This window comes from Mustela nigripes, chromosome 2, assembly GCF_022355385.1.
Source record: "Mustela nigripes isolate SB6536 chromosome 2, MUSNIG.SB6536, whole genome shotgun sequence".
NCBI classification, from domain to species: Eukaryota; Metazoa; Chordata; class Mammalia; order Carnivora; family Mustelidae; genus Mustela; species Mustela nigripes.
Window position 1 is genome coordinate 7,643,749 of NC_081558.1, and position 12,455 is coordinate 7,656,203.

General features: G+C 58.0%; 1 protein-coding gene across 2 annotated transcripts in view; it reads left to right on the top strand.

Moving 5' to 3' along the window:
- Positions 1–445: 445 nt before the first annotated feature.
- Positions 446–12,455, top strand: part of PDE4A (phosphodiesterase 4A) — a 51,638-nt gene continuing 39,628 nt past the window's right edge. Inside the window, exons 1-3 of one of the 2 annotated variants that reach the window (XM_059388993.1) lie at positions 446–538; positions 6,591–6,698; positions 7,339–7,538. In XM_059388993.1, coding sequence (XP_059244976.1) covers positions 6,651–6,698; positions 7,339–7,538 — 248 coding nt within the window. In that variant the 5' untranslated portion in view covers positions 446–538; positions 6,591–6,650. Of the gene's footprint in view, positions 539–6,590; positions 6,699–7,338; positions 7,539–10,276; positions 10,735–12,455 lie in introns of those variants that run through there. The other variant, XM_059388992.1, reaches the window with a different exon arrangement.

The following is a 12,455-nucleotide window of genomic DNA, read 5'->3' on the forward strand; positions in this document are numbered from 1 at the left end:
TTTTGATACTGGGATAAAAGGCCGTGTTGCAGCCCAGGGCCAGGATTATCTCCGATTAAAGGGCGTTCGGTGGGGGTGGGTGGGATAGGAGGCGCTCCGACCCCTCGGGTGAGAGGCGCTTTTTCCCAGACTACCCCCGAGAGCGTGTTCGGAGAAAGGGGGCTGGAGGGGATGGATTAAAGTTCTCAAGATGGGGGGATTCCCCTGTCCAGGGAAGAGGAGGGGCCATCCAGACAAAAGCGCCCGCCCGCTGTCTCCCCTCCCTCTCCTGCATCTTTCAAACCCGCGAGTGGGCGGGCGGGGGCGGGGGAAGTCCCCCTCTCCTCCCCCTCCCCCTCCAGCCCAGGCAGTCCAGCATCTCCGCGGCCGTCAAGGCCCCGGGCACGCGCGCGCACGAACCCACACCCCCGCGGGTCTCACAACCGCGCACACACACATACACACACACAACAGCAAACAAAGGGTCTGGACACCCCTGTCCCCTCCCGCCTCTCAGGCCGGAGAGGGCGGGGCATCCCCTCCCCAGCCCCTCTGCAAGGTAAGCTTCCGGGCTGAGAGCTGTGGTTGGGAACCGGGACCTGGCACCCGGGAGGGAGGGGACCAGGACGCTGTGGGGTTCCTCCGCCCCCCAAGAAAGCCAGGGCCCACCAGTACGCCCTTTGAGGGTTTCAGGGCAGCCTCCGGGCTGTGGGTGTGCGGGGAGGACCCCAGATGCCGGAGATTCCCGGGTTTCCGGAGATCTTTCCCTGGCTTCCGAGACCGGGAGCTTACCGGCCCCAGTGAAACGGGATCCCGGGAGCCCGAGCTCCCAAAATTGGGGACAGGGCGCCGGAAGCTTCCCCATCAGCGCCAAGACTTTCCTAATCTGCCAGCACAGCATGTCCGGATGGGTGCTGAGACAGAGCCCTCTGAGTTGCTTTGCACCGACCTGGCGACATCATCAGGGCATCTTCTGCTAAGTCTCCGGTACCTGTGAGGTGGGGGTGGGCGGCTACCCAAGCTTTCTCTGCTGCATCCCACAGCCACACATTACTTAGCTGCGGTGGGACCCCAGTGGCATCAGCTCTGCCTCCCTGAGCTTCAGTTTCCTTATCTGCAAAGTGGGTAGCCACAGCGAGGATTCCCTGAGGTCATGCATGTGAGCCTGCCTTTGCTCTGTCATTGATTTCCTAGCTCATTTCACACATATTTCCAAGCGTCAACTACGTGCCCCAGCACTGCAGCCAGGGAATGGGACTATAGCCACCAGCAAAAAGAGCCATCTGTTTGCTGTGGTTGTACCTAAGGCGGGTGCAGGAGCAAGATCCAGGTGTAAAGAGAGAAAAACCCACTGGTGAATTCAGACTGTAGAGACTAAAATCTAATAGGGCGTAGAGGGTGACGGGGGGGGGGGGTGTAAGAGTGTGCCAGATGGAAGATTTCTGGTTGGTATCTACCTTACTCATTTACTTCATTCAGCTCGTTATATATGGGCTGGGCCAGAACAGTGCCTAGTACACAGTAGATGCTCGATAAATGTTGACTGAATTAGAGAGGGTATTAGATTAAGACTGTTTTCATAGCACTTTAGGTCAGGAAGGAGGTTTATCATGAACCAATCCATCCTCCCTCCCATCGCACAGTTGGGGCAAGTGAGTCCTCGAGACCTGGAACAGTGGAAAGAGCTTGTCAAAGGCAATACAGGGAGTTGATGGAGTATCATCGCTCCCATCAGGTGAACGTGACTGAAGGAAGGGGAAAGGGAGAAAGTCAAGACCAGATTTGAGCACAGGGCGCCCCAGGAACCCATGATCCACAGCCGGCTCCCGCCTCTCTGTCTGTACCACACAGACATAGTCCTACTGTGATGAATAGCTACTCCACAAACATTTATTCAGCATCCACTACTATATGCCTGGTGCTGGGGACATAGCCGGGAACAGAACACAAATCTCCGTTCCCACAGAGGTGTTATCTAATGGAGAAGACAGAAAAAGAAACAACGCAAACAAATAAATATATAACCACAGATTATGATTAGGACTGCGATCTGTGATCGAAATAGAAGGCTGTGTAGAAAGAGTAAAATGGAAGGGCCCACTTCCAGTTGGGTATCCAGGAGGACTTCCTGGAAGAGTCGAATTCATCTTCAAACACACACAACACACACACACACTCACATGCCCTTAAACCCAGATGGACATAATCATACTAAACAAACACCATGTGGGGGCGGGAGCCAGCACAGCTAAATAACATGCCTGAGGCCACAGAGCTAGTGAGTGACTGAGCAAAAATTTGAACCCAGAACCTGCATTCCTAACTACTGTGAAATGCTGCCTCCTGCTGTGTCCACAAGAATGTGTTCTCTCTTCCTGCATACGCGTTCTGTAATCACAAAGAGGCACGTCCAGTGTCTTTCATAGACTGATGTGGCTTCGCCCTGTCCCATTTTTCGTTCTGTCCCACGGATTTATATACTCCTGCAGGTATGGTCTGGTTTTAGCTGTGCGGCGCTCACAGACTCACCCAAAGTCCCACCTGCTCGGAGGCACCGGTGTATACTCTCATGCGCACATACCTGCATATCCACGAGAACTGGGTCAAAGAGAACTGCAAGTACAAAGGCCCTGGGGTCTCTGGCAAGCCTTCCTGGCCCTGCTTTAGCTCCAGGCAAAGAGCTAGTTAGTAAAGATTCCTTCTCAGGCCTGAATGCTCAGGGCCAAAGTGTGAATAAGGGCCTTTATCCTCGCCTCCTTCCCTCTTTTTGGCCATCTAGGCCAGCATACTTCTGAGGGTGGTGGGCTTGGGTGAAGCTGGTGCTTTCTTGTCCAGCCAGGCCAAGGGCTCCCAGGCTGGGCCGCTAGCTGATCCCACTGACAAGCTGGGGTAAGGAAAGCAGCCCCTCTTTCTTCTCTCGTCTGAGCCTGGTGCCAGTTGCCCAGAACAGCGTGCTCTGCCATCTGGACCCCACCCCCCAACCTGCCTGCTGCCCAGGGGAGGGGAAGGCAGGCTTAGAGGCACCCCACTACCTTGGGCACTCAGGCCTGTTCGTGATGCCCTGCCTTCCAAGCCTGGGGTTCTGCCAAGGCTGATTTCTGCAAACGTGCTCAGGTGTCCAGACAGTGGTGGGTGGTGTGTGTGTCTCTGCCCCTCTTCCCTGGATTGCAGGGCTCCGCTGGCCATCCACTCCTCCATTCCTTCCTTTATTCTGCAAATCCAGGGCTGCTCCAGACTCTGGGGATCTGGCTACAGGATTCGAAGAGCCCAGGGCAAGGGAAAAAAAATGCAGGGCCCTTGGTCAAAGCAAGGAAGCATTTCAGACAACAAGGACAGTGCATTCAACCTTCCAAGCACGGGGCTGTGAGTGATTGTACGGGTCACAGGTCTTTGAAGCCGGTTCTCAATACAGCTAAAACCAGACTGAAAAATCCCCTCCCCTTGTGGATCTCAGGCTGTGGACAGAGATGTAAATGTACATTATGTCAGGGATGATGATGGCTGAGGAGGAAGATAAAGCTGAGAGAGGCCAATGGGATGGAGGGAAGCAGCTCTATCAGGGAACCCTCCAGAATGAGCTGCTTTGAGCAGAGGCTTGAGGAGGTAAGGGCTTCAACTGGATTGATCCGTTCTTTTAAGAGATATAGGTTGAGTGCCTACTGTATGCCAGCATTGTCCTAGGATCTGAGAGCCAGCTGGAGACAGAACAGATCAACATCCAGACCTCAGTGTCCTAATTAAAGGATGGGCAACAGCTGATAAAAATAGTAGTTACATTCTTTATCTCGTTAGAATGTTATAAGTCTATTTTTTAAAAAGATTTTATTTATTTATTTGACAGAAATCACAAGTAGGCAGAGAGGCAGGTGTTGGGGGGAAGCAGGCTCCCTCCTGAGCAAAGACCCCTCCAATGCAGGGCTTGATTCCAGGACCCTGGGATCATGACTTGAACTGAAGGCAGAGGCTTTAACCCACTGAACCACCCAGGCGCCCCTAGAATGTTATAAGTCTAAAAGCAGAGTCAAGGCAATCAGGAGGAGTGGGGAGGAACACAGGATATCCAAGTCTGGTGTTTTTGGTCAAGTACAAAGGCCCTGAGGTCTGAATATGCCTGATGTCTGCAGAACAGTGACTGAGCTGGTGAGTCTAGGGGGAGAATGGGCAGAGGTGAGGTTTCTGTGAAGGTGTTGCTGTCTTCCATGTCTGTGAGTCAATAATGATGGTAATTGCTATTATTACTGGGATGGTGGCTCCCTGTTTTGTGATCACCCACCATGAACCAGACATGTTGCTTAGAACCTCACAGGCAACACCCTCAGATAAGTATGATTATCATTCCTACTTTACAGATAAGGAAACCGAGGCTCAGAGAGGCTGGGTGACTTGCCCAAGAACATACAGCTAATAAATGGCAGAGCTAGGATTTGAATGCAAGCCTGTCAATGTAATTTTTTTTTGAGAGAGAGAGTTTGCAACCATGCCGTGTGGAGGTGGGGGTTGGGAGTGGGGGAGAGGAAGAGGGAGAGAGAGAATCTTAAGCAGGCTCCATGTCCAGTGTGGGTCTCGATCTCAGGATCCTGAGATCATGACCTGAGTGAAAATCAAGAGTCAGGCGCAAACCTGACTAAGCCACCCAGGCACCCCTGTTGGCGTAATATTGGACTCTGAGCCTGGCCCTTATTACATGGCCGTTTCTCTGCCTGTCATGGGCTGTCAGTGCATGTATCTGACTTCATACAGAGAGGGGGGTGCTTCTTTCCCCCGTGTCTATCTTATTCATTCCTTCATTCGCTCAGCATCCGTTGAGACCCTGTGTGGGGGACCGTAATGAATGGGTACCACTGATACAGATAATTACAACTCAGAATGAGGAATGCTTTAATGGGGGCAAAATAAGCATCAGTGGGGGCTCAGAACACGAACTGTCTCAGTTTGGCTGAGAAGTGGAGGTGACCTTTAAGCTATCTTTATACATTCATCCATTTGTTCAACAGCTGTCTGTCCAAAGCTTGCCGAGGTTGGTGAGATAATGTTTACATTCATTTCTATTGGTTGACACGGAACTGAAATGCTAGTTAGTGCAATAAGGCAAGAAAAAGAAATGAAAGCCATAGTAGGGGGTAAAATAGTAGCAAACCTTGCTAGGAACTTTATAATTATGCTATTATGTCCTCAAAATAATAACTAGACATCAAACAAATACTAAGAGCCTGCTATGTTCTGGATTCAGTTCTAGGCACACTGGGGATATGGTAAGGAATAAAACAGATAAAATATTCTTGCCCTCCTGCAGTTGATATTCTAATGCGGGAAGAGACAATAAGTGTAATAGATAAATCACATAGAATGCTATCAGGTGATAAGACCTGTGAAAAATAGAGCAGGATAAGAGGGATTGGGAGTCCTGAAGGGCTAGCAATTAAACAGGGGTGAGGTGGAGAGACACTCCAGGAAAAATGTCTGAGAAGGTGAGATGTGAGCAAAGACCCGAAGAATGTGAGGACCCTGTGGATATTTAAGGGAAGAGTTCCAGGCAGAAGGATCAGCAGGTGCAAAGGCCCTGAGGCTAGAGTGTGCCTGTTGTGTCCAGAAACAGGTGAGACCAGTGTGGATAAAACGGAAGCTGAGAGGGAGTGAGAGGTATGGACTTCGAAGTGACCAGGCACATTGTGCCAGGACTGTATGGGCCTCCTCATGAGGACTGCGACTTTTCCTCTGAGGAAAGTAAAAGCCGTGGAGGGCTCTGGCCAGAGGAGGGACATGATCTTGGGTTCTAACAGACTCTCTCAGGTTCACATATTGGTGGTATTAAGCACTTACTGGGTGTCAGACACTGTCCTGTGAGAATTCAGTGTGGTATGATCTCATTTCATTCTCACATGGAACCTGTAGGGATGATCATTCCATTTCATTGAGGAGAAACCAAGGCTCAGAGAGCTTGTCATTGACCCATGGCCACACAGCAATAGCCTCACGTGGGTGGGAAGGTGAAGTGAACCAGCCTCCCCCTCCTCCAGGCTTTCAGGCAAGGATCGCCGCCGGCAGAGCGCACTCATCATCGGGAGCTGCGTCTGTGTCCCTGTCTGTCTGTTTCTATTTCCACGCGTCCCTGTCTGTCTCCGCGCGCCTCTGCTTGTGCGTCCCCCATCTGTGCCCAAGCCGCGGTCTCGCTGCGCCCGGCCCCCGCACATCGGAGCTATTTCGGGTTTAGGCATAAAAGCCCAACAGCTCGGAGGAGACGCTTCCTCCGGCCCCCGGCTCGGACCACGCGCCACACGCGGCCGCTTCTGGGAGCTCCCGGTCTTCTCTGCGGGATCCCCAGGCCGGGGGAAGCCCCCGCGGGAGGACGGGTGGGGGCTGGGGCGACCCGGTCCCGAGGCTCCCGGCCCCCCAGTGGCCATCCCGGGCATTGACGCCGTCCAGACCCCAGCCGTGCGTCAGCTGTCGCTCTGGCAACGGGCAGGCGACGTCACCCCCCGGGCAGTGCGTCAGCTACCCGCTGACGTCACGCCACGGGAGAGAAAACTAACGAGGGAGGGTAGGATTCGGACTCCGCCGGCAGGGGGAGCCCCGGGGCACTAACGGCAGATGTCTTTGGCTTGGTGCTTCAGGAGCCGCTGGCCGGGGAGGACATGACCCTCGCAGCCCCAGCGGCGCGCTAGGTTGGCGGGATGAAGAGGAGTCGCAGTGTTCTGTCGGTGGCCGGGACAGGGGACGAGGTGCGAGAGGCGGGGCCCGGGCTGGGGGCGGGGCTTGGGCCGCGGGGGAGACGGGCGCCCTCTTGTGACTATGGCTGTTCACTAAGTGTGGCTTCACGTTACCAAATCTGAGGAGTGTCGTCGCCTTGTGCCTCAGTTTACTCCCTCGATTCCATAATTTTCCAGCTGCCTAGACCAAGAGGCTCTCAGGCCCGGGACAGAACGCAGGGGCTTCCAAGGGGCTTCCCATGTGGGGAGTGAGTTGTAGGGTGAAGAAGGGGTGCTGGGGGTAAGGTCTTGAGGGTCTAAGATGGGGGGCAGGGGCCACAGACAGGAAGGCTAGGTCGGGCCTCGTAGGTGTGCCCGGTGGGGATATGTTAGTGGGGTTTCACAGCGAGGCACACAGTGTACAGGCATGAGGGTCCAGAGCCCCAGGGCAGGAACATCAAAAGGAAGCCCTGTAAGAATTATGGCTGAGAAGGCGTGGGAAAGCGCCCTTTGTGGGAGGGATCAGCGAGTGGCTAAGATGTGAGGGGGACACGAGGAGTCTATGGCCCCAAGAGCCATTTTCTCAGGTGGCTAGGGAAGGGTGTTATTGGAGGGAGGGGCTCAGAGCAGCCTAGACCGGCCATGCCCCTATCCTGTCCTTGTCCCTCCTCAGAGGCTGTGGGAGACCCCAGAGCCCACCAGCGCCAGCATGCTGGGGGCAGACCTCCGGCGCCCTCGCCGTCGACTTTCCACGGGTCCTGGCCTGGGCTGGGCGGAGACTGAGCCCTCAGACCCTGGGATCCCAGTGCCGCCAAGGCCCACCACGCTGCCACTGCTGGTCCCTCCGCGGATTTCCATCACCCAGGCTGACAGGTACATAGGAGGGGACCAGGCTGGGAGGTGGGATGGAGATTCATGGCCCGGAGTTAGGTCCAGCCACCAGCTGTTTCCATGTTCCAGGCCCCTGGCTTTTCACAAAGTCAGCTGAAATTTCTGGACCCCTGTGGGTCCGGCTGTGCCGCCCCTTCCCCAGGGTGCCCCTTGCCTCTAGGAATCCCTTCTTCCATTTTGCAACTCCCTGAGTCAGCAAGAGGCAGGCCTGTGGAAAGGGTTTCAGTCCTCCAGTCCCATCATGCCCCCACAGAGAGCTGGGGCAGATTAGGCAGTGGGGCTCCCACCTGTCAGCTGCGTGGGAGGATACACTTTCCTCCAGGCCTTAAAGAGGATGGTGAGACCCTGGTGGAGGGCCGGACTGGCATTTTCTTTCTCTTGGGAGGAGATGTAAGAGGTATGTGTGAGCCCCTTGCTCTTTCTCATCTGGGGTCCTCTGAGGGCACTTCAGCCCCTATCTTGGCAGAGGATGAATTCAAAAGCTGGACAATTGAGCTTGCCCTGGCTGCTGGCCAGGCCCCTGACCCTATGGCCCTCCCCAGGCCACTGTGGTCTGCAGCCTCAATCTTGCCATCCCCTTATCTACTCAGTTGGAGATCTCCAGGGTCTCTCTGCTTGGGTCATGAGCTAATGCTTCATTTCCAGATGGGGGAAGGAAGTGACCATTATCCCTCCTCCCTGGGTCTAATGTATCTCCCTCCAACTCCCCCCCACCCCCCAACCCCAATCATCCTTCTACCCTCTGCCAGGTTCAGGTCCAGCCTTGTCTAACCCGGATTCAGAGCAGAGCTCCAAACACCAGCCTTAGCCCACTGCCTTCCGCCCTTCTGCAAACCGCCCCCCCCCCCCGTGGTCCACAGCCCCCCCACCTCCACCCTGATCCGTAGTTACCCACTGATAGCTCCGGCCAACGCTACAGCCTCCAGGCCCCAAGAATTTGGCCCAGCCCAGGACCCTCAAATGATCTGGAGAGGACTGGCAGCCCTTGCCAATCCCCTAGAAGCCGTTTTGACTATATACTGTTGGGGGAGGGTCCCCGAGAGAAGCGGAAGACACAGTTCTGGCTTCTGGGATACCCCGCGGCTGCTAATGCGGGGCGGGTTCTTGCTCGGCGTTCGCCCACGCCCGGAGCCCCCTCGGGCTGGGAGAAAAGCGGCTGTGGGGGTTGGAGACGGCCGCTTTTTTTTTTTTTTTTTTAATAAGAACAGTGCTGGTGGGGGGGCGCGGGAGGAAGGAGGGCGGTGGCAGACGGCACGGCCTGCCCTGGGGAGTCCGTGAGGGGGACTCGCGGGGGCAGGGACCTGGTTCCGGGGACGCGCACCCAAGCCGTTTAGCGTCCGAGAGCGCGTGGGCCCCGGAGGGGGGACACCCGGGAGATTGCGCTCCCAGCCCGGCTACCGCCAGGGCTCCGTCGCGGCTCGGGCGGCAGAGATGGGGGGAGGGTGGCGCTCGGATCCCGCTCGCTCTCTGCTCGCTCGCTCGCTCGGCGCGGCGCTGGGGGAGGCGGGAGCGTGAGTCACGGCGACTCCCGATTTAGGTGCCGGAAGGGGGGCTCTGCCGGCGGGGGCCGCAGGGAGGAGGCTCGGCTGTTTACTCGCCTGAAAAGGGCATGGGGGTGCATCTCGCGGCTGCTGGAGACCTGCCTCAGTTTACCTCCTGTAGAAGCGCTTTAAAAGAGGCAGTGATACACAGAGCGGTGGGCGGGCAGCCGGGGTGTCCTCCTGGAGCCACACGGGACCAAAGGGACACACCCCAGAAACACCCCAAAGCGGCCCTCGGGCGGACCACACACACACACCAACGCATGCAGACTCCCTCAATCACCACAGTAAAACAGCCGAGGCTGAATTGCCTGCACAACTCGGCAAGCACGGACCGACCACAACACACACCCAAACGCGTGGGTACACATGCACAGCCCCAGGCCACCAGAACAGACCCCACAGCGGCGCACACCCTCCAAACAAGCAGCACACGTGCGCACACATCGTTCACCCACAGACACACTGATACACACACAGCGAAATCCAGAGAAACAGGCAGACCGCAGCAGCCAACCACGTGCGCACACACACTTCCAGCCGACACCAAAAACACAGACAACCCTCGGAAGGGGCCACGTGCACGCCCATCCCGCCCAGGGCGCACATAATCACCATCTTCCGACCCACCAACAGGAGAATCCCGGAACATCGCCGCTGCCAGCCTCAGAGACCGCACCGGTGGCGCCGGGACCACTCCCCACACTCTCCCCCCGGCCAGGGGTAGCGGCGAGGACACGCCAGCATAGGGCTCCGCCCCCGCCATGATGGACGGACTGACTGACACACCGGCAACCAGTCGGGTGTCTTCCTCCTGATCGGATTAACCGTTTAACTCCTTCTTTCCCGTGCACGCCGCGGCTAGGCAGGGCGCTCCGGAGAGAGCCGAGTTCCGGCGCCCCCTCCCCTCCGGGAGCGGGGCTCTGCGTGGGCGGGGAGGGGCCCCCCCTCCTTGGGTGGCTGCCCCCCACTGGCCGGGACGGAGGAGGAGGAGGGGGGCGGCGCTGACAGAGCGGCGGGCGGGGGGCGGGGAGGGGCGGGACGGGGCGGAGGAGCCGGGGCTGGCGCGGAGCGGGGTGCCGAGCGCGGAGAGCGCTGCCGGGCGCGGAGCAGAGCGCCAGCCGCCGACTGAAAGCCGCGGCGCCCGGCCCGGGGGCGACCGGCCCGTAGCGCCCCCGGGTCTGTCCCCGGGGCGCCATGGCCCCACCGAGGCCGGGCGCACCCGCGGGGCCTCGGACGCGTCGGCTAGCGCGCCGCTGAGCAGGGTGCAGCTTGGAGAGGCCGGGGCCCCCCGGGACGCAGTAGGGGGCCAGCGCCATGGAGCCCCCGGCCGCCCCCTCGGAGAGGAGCCTGTCTCTGTCTCTGCCCGGGCCCCGGGAGGGCCAGGCCACCCTGAAGCCGCCCCCCCAGCACCTGTGGCGGCAGCCGCGGACCCCCATTCGTATCCAGCAGCGCGGCTACTCCGACAGCGCGGAGCGCGCAGAGCCCGAGCGGTCGCCACACCGGCCCATAGAGCGCGCCGACGCCGTGGACACCGGCGACCGGCCCGGCCTGCGCACTTCCCGCATGTCCTGGCCCTCGTCCTTCCACGGTACCGGCACCGGCAGCGGCGGCGCGAGCGGAGGCAGCTGCAGGCGGTAAGACTCCGGGCGGCGGACGCGCGTGGAGCGGATAGGCGCGCAGAGAGGACGCAACTCGCCCCGCTGACCGCAGGGGGCGCTGCGCTGCGGGTGGAGTCCGAGTGACTCGCGGGGGTGTGGAGAGGAGGGGGAGTTCTACTGTGGGGGGCGTCCGGGACGCGGCCCTGGTGATGCGCTGTACACGAGTACCCTTCCTGCTTCAAAGCCGGTCCTGGGGTCGACTTAGGGGGCGCCATGCTGCGTGTAGTATTAAGGATGTCTTGGTTGAGGGCTGCAGCTTTGGCAGCGTGAACCTTAGTTGATGCCAGCGCAGGACGGTGGCTAGGCTGGGTAGTTGAAGGGACTTTCCTGGGGGGCACTGTACTGTTTCCTAGAGGGCACTGTAGGGGGCGCCTGCTGAGATCACAATGTTTCCTCCAGGCTGAGGGCCTCTTGGAGTCCCCTGAGGAGGTGGAGGACTCTATAGGGTGCGGGGGAGCATTTGGGGACTCGCCCTGAAGCAGCTGGGGTCAGAAATCCAGAGGGAGCCTCTTAGGGGAACCCCGTGTTGGGGGCCTGTGTGCTGCGTTGGAGCTCCCTCTCAGGACAGGAGTGTTAGGGTTCAGTAGCTCACCAGAGGGAGGGACGGCCGTAGAGTGCATGGTCCCAGCACAGGGTAGTAAGGGATTCCCTGCCTCCCCCAGGGGACACTGTCAGTGAGGGCAGGTGTCAGGCTGGTTCGATGGCATCCTCTCCCTGACCGGGGTTGGCTCCAGCTGTTGGGGTACTACTAGCTGTGTCTTAGCTATAGGCGCTGCCTGGGCTTCTGGAGACCTGCGACTGTGACATAGGATTATGTGTGCTCAAGGGACAGTGATTATGGCAGTGGAACCATATGTGCTCCCGAGACCATGACTGTGACAGCACGACCGTGTGTGTGCTTCGGGACAGTGTGGTTGTGATACATGGCGTGCTTCCAGGACAGTGACTAGTGACTGTGTGACTTGTGTACTTAGGGTCACAGGAATTGTGACGGTAGGACCCCCTGAGCTCCCAGGACCATGAGGATGTGACAGTGTATGCTTCGGGGAAAGCAATTGTGACAGTGATTGCGTGTGCTCTTGAGGCACATATTGTGACAGTAGGCATTCCTGGGAGGCAGTGATGGTGGCCCTGGGACCGTGTGATCGTGTCAGCTGGACTGTCCGAGCTCCCAGGGATACTGACTAAGATGGACATGCTCTCTGCCTCCTCCGTCCCCTGAGCCGAGGAGTCCTCTGAGTTCTGGGGTGTGCTCCCGTCCGCCTGCCCTCCTGTGCTCTAACCACCTGGTGTTCTTGGCTACAGTGTGGACTCTAGTTGTGCTCGGGGGTCTGACTCTGGGTGACTGACAGCTTCGCCTGTGTGCTGTGTCTGACCCCCACGGGTGCCCCTCTGCTTGGGACATCTCTAAGATGGTCAGATTCAGGCCTCTCACCCCTGGAGTTCTGGGGGAGTCCTCTCTAGGCTGTGACCCTACAATTCTAACTCTCTCTGGAGCCTTCCAGCAGGCCCTACACCTCCCCCCCAAACACCCCACCTACTCTCATTGGAAACATACCCAGCCCCGGCACCCCTGCCCCCAGGCAGGAAGCAAGTGTCTTGGGCCCAGCACACATAGCCTGAGAATTCCCAAAGGGAACTGGAGAGAAGCTGAAGGAAAACAAAAGCTGAAATCAACAGGAAATGCCAAGCCGGGG